Source organism: Hibiscus syriacus, unplaced genomic scaffold, assembly GCF_006381635.1.
Source record: "Hibiscus syriacus cultivar Baekdansim isolate YM2019G1 unplaced genomic scaffold, ASM638163v2 tig00112921_pilon, whole genome shotgun sequence".
Taxonomy (NCBI): domain Eukaryota; kingdom Viridiplantae; phylum Streptophyta; class Magnoliopsida; order Malvales; family Malvaceae; genus Hibiscus; species Hibiscus syriacus.
The window spans coordinates 499,344-509,821 of NW_024063419.1; the positions used below are offsets into that span (position 1 = coordinate 499,344).

The 10,478-nt window shown below is 38.2% G+C and overlaps 1 protein-coding gene across 1 annotated transcript; it reads right to left on the reverse strand.

The window, feature by feature from the left end:
* Positions 1-5,008: 5,008 nt before the first annotated feature.
* Positions 5,009-7,746, reverse strand: LOC120184514 (callose synthase 7-like). The gene is made up of 12 exons (XM_039188952.1): positions 7,708-7,746; positions 7,502-7,588; positions 7,229-7,333; positions 6,961-7,055; positions 6,778-6,859; positions 6,524-6,687; positions 6,255-6,378; positions 6,050-6,153; positions 5,851-5,962; positions 5,593-5,744; positions 5,133-5,242; positions 5,009-5,049 (listed from the first exon to the last, which is right to left on the reverse strand). The coding sequence occupies exons 1-9, from the start codon at positions 7,744-7,746 to the stop codon at positions 5,860-5,862; spliced, it is 903 nt and encodes a 300-aa protein (XP_039044883.1). The 3' UTR covers positions 5,009-5,049; positions 5,133-5,242; positions 5,593-5,744; positions 5,851-5,859.
* Between the last annotated feature and the right edge of the window lie 2,732 nt (positions 7,747-10,478).

Consider the following 10,478-nt stretch of genomic DNA (forward strand, 5'->3'; position numbering starts at 1 on the left):
CGAAAATTGCTACAAGGGAACAAATGAATACTGCTGAAAAGTCAACAAGTGTAGGCAACTTTCGGTGGGTTTTTTTAAAACAATATTTTCGGTGCAAGTGGTGCAAATGGCAGCTGAAATTGTTGAATATTTTGGATGGTAAAACTATGCAATTAGTTATTGAAATTTAGAATATTTACAAATTAGTCCTTAAGCTTCAACTATAAATACCCTAGCTCATTTAGCTTCAAAATCATCCCAAAGCATTCTAGCTTTCTTCCAATACTAGAGAGAATTTAGAGAGTTTCTTGAGAGTTGTTTTCTCCTTTTTATCAAAAGAGAATTATCATTGTTTCTCCTTGGTAGATCGAGAGAGGTTATAATTTCTATTTTCTCATAGTGAAATTCTTCTACCGTTGCCCGTGGTTTTTACCCTATATTATTTAGGAGTTTTCCACGTAAATTTTGTGTTTCTTTTATCTTCATTTTTATTTTCTCAAATTATTAGTTGCGATTTTGCTATATCCGATAGCTGTCTTCCGCAACAATTGATATTCAAGCCATATTAGATTGTGTAATATCTACTTATTGTCTTTATGGTTGCCACCAAAAGGTGGATCCTCCAACATAAGAAAGTAAGAAGTTATTACCCATTCTTTGAAGGTTCCAGAGAGCTATTCACGATAGTGAAATAGTGGGAGCTATCCGTAAAAGAAGCTATGGCAACGAAATTTGATATTGAAAAATTCAATGGGAGAAATTTCTCATTGTGGAAATTGAAGATGAAGGCCGTCCTGAGGAAAGACGGTTGTCTAGCAGCTATCAGTGAAAGGCCGGTAGATTTCACAGATGACAACAAATGGATCGAAATGGACGGGAATGCTATGACAAACTTTCATCTAGCATTAGCAGATGAAGTATTGTCAAGCATTGAAGAGAAAAAAACAGCTAAGGAGATATGAGATCATCTCACCAAACTGTACGAGGCCACATCGCTGCACAATAAAATTTTCCTTAAGAGAAAATTGTACACTCTCCGTATGCCAGAATCTACTTCAGTGACGGAGCACTTAAATACACTGAACACTTTATTTTCTCAGCTTACATCCTTAAGCTGTAAAATAGGAGAACAAGAACGTGTTGAACTTCTACTTCAAAGTCTACCGGATTCGTATGATCAACTCATCATCAACTTGACAACAGTAATGTCATCAGTCTAGTCTTCGATGACGTTGCAGTTGCTGTTCTACAAGAAGAAAATCGGTGCAAAAACAAGAAAGACATACAAGTAAATCTGCAATAAGCAGAAACGTTGACAACGATGAGAGGGAGATCAATAGAACGTGGCCAAAGCAGCAGTTACAAACATGGTAGATCGAAGTCGAGGAGCAAGAAGAATTTAAAGTGTTACAACTGTGAAAAGAAGGGTCACTTGAAGAAGGATTGTTGGAGTCTAAATAAAAACTCCAATCCACAAGACAATACCGCAAACACTTCAGATGATGGAGATGCTCTATGGTGTGAAGCGTCAACCACCGTGGAAGGAAGAAAACGATTTGCAAATATATGGCTCATTGATTCGGGAGCAACATATCACATGACCTCAAGAAGAGGATGGTTCCATCATTATGAATCTATCTCAGGAGGATCTGTGTATAGTTGCAATGATCATGCCTTAGATATCGTTGGCGTGGGAACCATCAAATTGAAGATGTATGACAGAACAATTAAAGTTGTTCGAGATGTGCGACACGTGAAAGGCCTGAAGAAAAATTTATTATCCTACGGATTGTTGGATAATAATGCAAGCAAGATTGAAACACGGAAAGGAATCATGAAGGTGTTCCTTGGAGCGCTTGTGGTGCTGAAAGGCGAAAAGATAGCAGCAAACTTGTAGATGCTGAAGGGAGAGACTTTGCTAGAAGCAGAAGCCTCTATTGCCTTATGTAGTTCAGATTCTGCAATGTTATGGCATCAGAAACTTAGACACATGTCAGAACAAGGAATGAAAGTCCTTGTGGAGCAAAAACTACTTCCAGGCTTAACAAAGGTAATACTTCCTTTACGTGAGCATTGCATAACAAGTAAGCAACACCGGTTGAAATTCAATAAATCAAATTCTAGAGGCAAAAGTGTTCTAGAATTGGTTCACTCTGACGTATGGCAAGCACTAGTTACATCCCTAGGCGGAGCAAAATACTTTGTCCCATTTATTGATGACTACTCCAGGAGATGTTGGGTGTACCCTATTAAGAAGAAGACATATGTGTTTTCAACTTTCAAAAACTTCAAAGCGCGGGTGGAACTTGATTTTGGAAATAAGATCAAGTGTTTCAGAACAGATAATGGAGGATAATACACAAGCGAAGAATTTGATGACTTTTGAAAGAAAGAAGGCATCAAAAGACAGTTCACAGTGGCGAACACTCATCAACAAAATGGAGTGACAGAGCGGATGAACAAACCTTGTTAGAAAGAACAAGAGCAATGTTAAGGGATGCATGCCTAGAAAAATCATTCTGGGAAGAAGCAGTCAATACCGCCTGTTATTTGGTGAATCGAGCTCCATCAACTGCAATAGAGCTGATGACACCAATGGAGATGTGGACTGGTAAACCAGCTGATTATTCAAACCTCCATATATTTGGAAGTATTGTGTACGTGATGTACAACTCCCAAGAAATCTCAAAGCTGAAACCAAAAACCAGGAAATGCAAATTCTTGGGGTATGCTGATAGAGTAAAGAGGTATCGCTTGTGGGATCCCACTGCCCGTAAAGTGATCATCAGTATGGATGTCATCTTTGTAGAAGATAAGCTACAAAGAAAAGAAGACGATGATAGCACTGAAAAGTCAGAGACTACACAGATACATGTGGAAAAAGAGGTTGAACAAGGAGATTCTTCTGAAGCAGAACCAGCACATGATGAACAAGAACCAGAAAGTTCTGAAGCTCCAATAACTTGTCAATCAGATTGTGTGAGAAGACGTCCTAATTGGCACTCAGATTATGTTATAGAAGGTAATATTGCATACTGCCTTTTAACAGAGGACGGTGAGCCATCAACATACCAGGAGGCAATAAACAGCTCAGATGCTTCACTATGGATGATGGCGATGCAAGAGAAAATTGAAGCACTTCGTAAAAATAATACATGAGACCTTGTGCCACTACCACAAGGAAGGAAGCCAATTGGTAACAAACGGGTCTTCAAAATCAAGCGAAATGGTGACGATCAAGTTGAGAGGTATCGTGCAAGACTGGTGGTCAAAGGATATGCTAAAAAAGAAGGTATTGATTTCAATGAAATATTTTCTCCTGTGGTTCGACTAACAACAGTTCGAGTAGTTTTGGCAATGTGTGCTACATTGAACTTACATCTAGAGCAGCTAAATGTTAAAACAGCTTTTCTTCATGGAAATCTTGAATAAGAGATTTATATGCTCCAGCCTGAAGGTTTTGAAGAAAAAGAAAAGAAGAACTTGGTTTGCAGGTTGAACAAATCTCTGTACGGTCTAAAGCAGGCACCGAGGTATTGGTATAAGAGATTTGATTCCTTTATTATGTGCCTTGGATACAACAGACTTAATGCAGACCCTTGTGCTTATTTCAAGAGGTCTGGTGATAACGATTTTGTTATATTGCTTTTGTATGTGGATGACATGTTGATTGCAGGACCCAATAAAGATCATATTGAAGAATTGAAGGCACAACTGGCTAGGGAATTTGAAATGAAGGACTTGAGATCAACAAACAATATTCTAGGGATGCAAATTCACCGAGACAGAAGTAATAGGAAGATTTGACTTTCACAAAGAATTACTTGAAGAAGATCTTGTCACGATTCAGCATGCAAGATTGTAAGCCAATTTCTACCCCTCTTTCTATTAACTTCAAATTATCCTCCAGTATGAGTCCTAGCAGTGAAGAAGAGAGAATGGAGATGTCTCGAGTACCGTATGCATCAGCAGTGGGAAGTTTAATATTTTCTATGATATGCACAAGACCAGACATTGCACAAGCAGTGGGAGTGGTTAGTCGGTACATGGAGAATCCAGGCAAAGAGCATTGGAATATTGTGAAGAGGATCCTGAGATATATCAAAGGGGACCTCAAATGTTGCATTATGTTACGGAGGATCAAACTTATTAATCATGGGTATGTAGAATCCAATCAAATCTTCAAGTGGGAGATTGCTGAAAAGTCAACAAGTGTAGGCAACTTTCGGTGGGTTTTTTGACAACAATATTTTCGGTGCAAGTGGTGCAAATGGCAGCTGAAATTGTTGAATATTTTGGATGGTAAAACTATGCAATTAGTCATTGAAATTTAGGGTACTTACAAATTAGTCCTTAAGCTTCAACTATAAATACCCTAGTTCATTTAGCTTCAAAATCATCCCAAAACATTCTAGCTTTCTTCCAATACTAGAGAGAATTTAGAGAGTTTCTTGAGAGTTGTTTTCTCCTTTTTATTAAGAGAGAATTATCATTGTTTTCTCATTGGTAGATCGAGAGAGGTTGTAATTCTTATTTTCTCATAGTGAAATTCTTCTACCGTTGCCAGTGGTTTTTACCCTATATAATTTAGGGGTTTTCCAAGTAAATTTTGTGTCTCTTTTATCTTTATTTTATTTTATCAAATTATTAATTACGATTTTGCTCTATCGATAGCCGTCTTCCGCAACAAATACTTCAAGATAGTATCATCACATCACCTTTTAAAGAAATTGGATACATAAAGACGTTTATTTCGAATTGTAATTATCCAAAGGGAGAAACAAACCAGAGTCTTCTAAAAACTCTAAACAGTATTGGAGTTCCAGAGCCTGCCTGTAGTACATCATCCCTGTCACCCGAAGAAATACATAATGACAGCTCAAGAAAGAATCAATATAACTAAAGTTGGTGAAAATAAAATGATATTTTTTTATGTTCCCATACCTGTTCTGGAGAGTGTCTGTCCTCTATAAGATACCCACTTTCTGATTTCTTCATTGTTCTGAGGCTCGTCATTCTCACTTTTAAATGCAACAGATGGCACTCGCTCTAGAAAGTTGTTCCACTCATCTAGTTTACAGTTGCAGATGTCCAGTTGGTTGTACATTTTTGATACAGCAGAAGGCATAAAATAGCAAGAGATTGCAAATTACCAGGATATATTCTCTGCAAATAAAACAGAATTGATATTCCATCCTCATTTTCTTTATGGAGGTGCTCATCTGACTAAAGAACATCTTCTTTGTAGTATGGATTCAAAACACTGAATCAGAGAAGCAGTATAAGTGAGAGTAGAGAGGCATCCATCTAAATAACACTTCTTCTAATGGAGATAACCACAGCGCCCATGTTCATCTTATACATAATTCAGAATCACAGTAACTGATTATGACGATGCTTAAAAGGAAAATAAAAGCTTATTGTACTTTAAACAAGTTAAAAACCTTGGCTATGATCCAATTAAAGCAACAAACCCCCACTGACTGTTGTAAAATCGACTTTTAGCACACTGACATAAAAAATATCATTAAAAGAAAACTTGCCCCTTTCCCAGTCCTTGTTTCAAATAAGCAAACAGTGACATTTTACTAATATGGTATCCTGCAAACTGACCTAAATGAAAGCATGTCACGGACTTTCGGAGCACTTGGCATATTCATAAATAAGGAGTTTGCAAAAAATGTGATCCGGCGCCGAGCCTCCAGATTTGGAGGCACATTTATAGCTGATTCTTTAACAGTCAAAAGCAAATATAGCCTATTGATCTGCCAAAAAAAAAAAAATAACATATGTATAATCATATTAGGAATAAAACATTCTCTGAAAATAGTTACATGATAAATGACCAATATGAGTCCATCTCAAATATACCTTCTCCCTTCACATCTTCTGTTGTATAAGGCTAATATTTATCTTTTCAAATCTCAGCTCTTTCCTGTCATATTGAGCACTTCGACCATGACGGTGAGCTCTTCCAATGATTCTAAAAAGAAAAACTTGTAGGTTACTTTTTTCCCAATAAAATTGACACAACATCAAATCCAAAAGGTTTTTATTTTCCAGAACGTACTCACTGCCATTGAGCATAACATCCTGTGTTATAATTTCCATGATATCCTGCAGTACATTGATTATCTGAGATCTGAATGTATCAGCATCTTCCATATCGGAAAGCTGCCAACATAGAGAGAGACTTTAGCAATGGGAAAATACCATATCATGAATGAACTTTATATACCTACAGAAGTTAAGAAAATGTAAAGAAAGAATCTTACCAAGATCCCTAGAAACTTGTCCAACCTATTGCTGACTGCAGGCAGCCCACTCATCCGAAAGTTTGTCAAAAATCTCCCCTGTTGTATGCTAAGGTCGACTTCATAACAAATCTCTCTAACAATCCTAGAAGTAAAGAGAAGAGAAAAGAAATTCTTAGACATTTTAATAGAGAAAAAGGGGATATTTTCATTGCTAAACAAGCCATGATACGATTTAAGATCACGTTTAGAAGTAGTTCAAGTTCATAATATGACTGCTTCAACCTTACATCCTGTCCGCTTCATCTTCCAGAAGGTTATATATTATATCTCTGAGAGTTTCATAACATTCTATGACTGCTGAGTGCATATAATCATCAGCCGCTATCTTCTTAAACAAGTCTGTATCATCCTTCTTTTTAAAATCTTTTGCCATGTCCAATGCAATAGGAATCTGTCATGTGTTATAAACCAGACACTAAGTACGATATAGGATCTTGCATTGAGCTTAAAATTAATATAGAAAATTGCTACAGCTATCAACCTTGCTAGCAAGCAAGAAAGGGGGCCACTGGACAACAGAGACATCACTTGATGAAGATGGTACAAGAAGCAAATCTCTCTCTCTGGACAATAAAGTCAAAAGAAAATATCAGAATTCTGTATATATTGCATTTAAGATTTAATAAATTTCATTGACAGACAATTTAGAGAGGAATTCCCCAACCTATTCCTGAGCAGATCCTGCATCCTCATAGAAAGTATGAACTTATTCCAAACCAGAGAAAAACTTGCAATATTCTTTCTTTCTGTTGCCTCATCCTGTCATGTTGAAATGATCACTTTTAGCAAAGAAACAACAAAAGAAAGTATAGGCTCCACCACTCCATCCAGATATTGCCTTCTAAAAGGAACCACAATTCAATTTCGATAAACTGATGATTAAGACAATTAAGAGCAACCACATAAACAGTGCAGCGTCATTTGAGCACTACCAGAGACCTTTTTCTGTTATGATGATTTGATGATGGAACAAGACGACGACAAAAGGCTCTAGGAACAGATTCAAATCTAGACCGCAACATCCCCAATGTCCGTATCTGAAAATTACAGTTTAAGGGAAAAAAATTAAAAGACAATCACGATTGTCTAGCTACCAGAGATGCAGAAATAATTCTTTTCACAAAAATCACATAGATTTCATAGGGCAACTAATATTTTTCTTTTAGACATGTGCCTTGATGGTATAGAACAAGTTGGCCACTAACCTCACCCAAATGGCTGAAAGCACCATGAATTCCACCAAAAATAGTAGAAAATATAGCATACCATATTTGTGCATCCATAAAATATACCTATAGGGAAACAAAACAAAACTAGTTACTCAATTTACACAGACACTATTTAATGATTTTAAGTACCTCAAAACAGTATAACTTCTTTCACTCCCAAAACTTTCTACACGCTAACTTACCAGGACAATTGGAGACCAAATTGCAATGACGACTCCCATGTTGTGAGTTTTTACTACAGAAGATTAAGCATGACTTAGTACAGGCCATAGCCACATAAAGAAAAAAAATTAAAACAAAGACAAAGTAAAGAATAGTAGGAGCAATTTCATCCTTGTTCTAAAAAGCATGAGTGAGTCTAAAAGTCAAAGAGTCGGAAAGCTCCCCACTGGAGCTTTCTGGTCGGCGTTTGTTGATAATCTTAGAAGATACTTTCATAGGAGAACATTATGGGAACTTTGCAATCATCATGGGAAGGTTACAAAGGTATATATCCCAAGTGTGAATAAGAGACCAAGGTACAAGTGGAACACCTTTGCTTTTGTCCATTTCGCGAGCGAGGGAGATCTGCTCAATGCTGTTAAGAATTTGAACAACGCCAAGGTTGACGAAAAGAAAATATCAGTGGGAGTTGCTAAATATCCTAAACCCCAAGAGCAGGGAAGATTCAAAGCAGTCAAAGCGGGGGACTTGAAGAGTCAGAGTCGGAGCAGTAAACCTTCAGGGTGTCTTGAAGAAAGGAAGGCGATCTTCGACAAATTTTGTGATGAGAGATCTTACAGAGATATGGTGGTTGGTGACAGAACTAGAAAAATGGAGAAGCAAGTAAAGGATAATGATGGTCCTGGGGGTAAAGATGGTCCTGGGGGTAAAGATGGTCCAGGGGGTTCGAAGGGGCAGTTGAATATCTTCATTCCCGCGGAAGAAAGAGTTTGGTTTAGAATGTCAATGACGGGTATTTGCAAGAATGATCATGGAGTGGGGTACCTTCAAGAGGCCATGTTTAACGATGGGGTTAACGCCAAGGTGTCCAGATGGGGATTTGCGAAGAACGCTTATATAATTATGTTCCCGTTAGAGGACAATCGGAAGGAAGCTTTGGAGAAGAAAACGAAGTCCTAAATGAATGGTTTGATTGGTTATCTCCGGTTATTCAGGAGGGGGAGTTCCATTGGTCTTTTGCTCTTTTCGTTAATTGTGCCCCTCAATTACTAGAGTGAAGGTTTTTTTTCTCCAGTTTAGCTAATAGATGGGGGTCGCTGGTAAAGATTCAAGAAGAAACGTTGAAGAAAGATGACTGTCGTGTAGCACAGATGCTTCTGAGAGTGGCGAGCCCGTTTGATGTGCCTAGTTCGATCTCGATCACAACTAATGGGAGATCGTAATTGATCAAGTTTAAGGTAGAAGCAGCAGAGGTTTTTTTTTCCAGACATCTTGTATGAGGAGGAAGAAGATGGCTCCGGTGATGGATAGGAAAAGGAGTTGTCGGAAAGTTACAGGAGTCTCGGGTCAGTCGGGGAGAGGGTGGAGGAAGATCATCGGACAAAGACGGGTTCTATGAGAACGGTGGAGACATGGATTAATGATAATCTTTCGGGTGGCAGAAAAGGGAATTATGGTGTTGTTAACGAAGCTGAAGGCTCGAGGGGAAAATGCTTGTAAGCCTTTAAGAACGATGAGCTGGATTCTTCTGGGGTCCACTTTAATAGGGCTGTGTCGGCTGATGGGTATGTGGGCAGAAACAAGGAAGCTAATAAGGACAGTAGACTTGATGGGCTTAATTTTAATAGACAAAAGATTGGTCCTCTACGGCTTCTTTGAGGATGCAGAGAAGGGCGTTAAGTCAAAGAAGCTCTTCTCAAACTGTCCGTGGAGCTGATGAACGGGAATTGAAGTTATTGAATGAAAACAGTGGTAATTTGGGAGGTTAGGAAAGAAGTGCTCAGTCAGGTCATCAAAATGGGTTTCGTACACCGGATCGCGATCGACTATCGGGAAGAAGTGCTTCTGTTGGCAGAAAGGAAATTGTTTTTTGTAAAAGAGTGTATTGCAGGTCGAGACTTAGGAGCAGGTCTGAAGTTAGAGAAAGGGGGAATTTTGGTGAATCAAATAAGCAAGATGAGATGGTGGAAGAAGCGGCAGCAGTATGGGACACATGTAAACTGCTGGGAGTAACTTTTAGAGGAGGGAAGAAGGCTTTCGTTAATCGAGCGGCTGTTGTTGCGAAAGATAATGTGAGTTGGGGGGGAACTAATTATACCAAATTGTGTGAAGGGTTTTGTTAATATTCAAAATGTTTAAGTTATCAGTTATATCGTGGAATATTAGGGGTTTGGGTCGAAATAAGAAATCTAGAGTGATGAGAGGGTTGGTTGATGGAAGAAGGCCTTCTGTGTTGTTTATTCATGAGTCAAAATTAGAGTCGGTAAAATCATCGCTGTTGAGGATCAGAGGTAAGGTATTGAGGGGTGTTGCGGTTGACCTGTCAGAAGGCTCCGTAGGGGGCTGATTACATTGTGGGATGAACGTGTGTTATGCATTAAATTTGTGGACATTAACAAAAGGTTTTTAGCTATCAAGGGTAAATTGATTGGGTCCCTGGAGGATTGTTGTTTTATTAACGTTTATGGGCCTTGTCTAGACTCTGAAAAAGAAGCTTTATTTGGTGAGTTGTTGTCATATATTGAGCTGGTTGATTGTCCTATATGCATGGGAGGAGATTTTAATGCAATTTTGATGAAAGAGGATAAGTTAGGAGGGGTTTTAATTTTTCTTCAATGAGACTTTTTTGTGAGTTTGTATGTCAAGCATGTGTGGTTGATCTGCCATTAATAGGAAGTCGATTCACATGGAGCAACAATAGGGATCAAGCATCCTTTGTGAGGCTAGAACATTTTTCTGGTTGATCAAAGATTTTTAACTTAGTTTCCTAAGGTGAATCAAATCTTGCTCC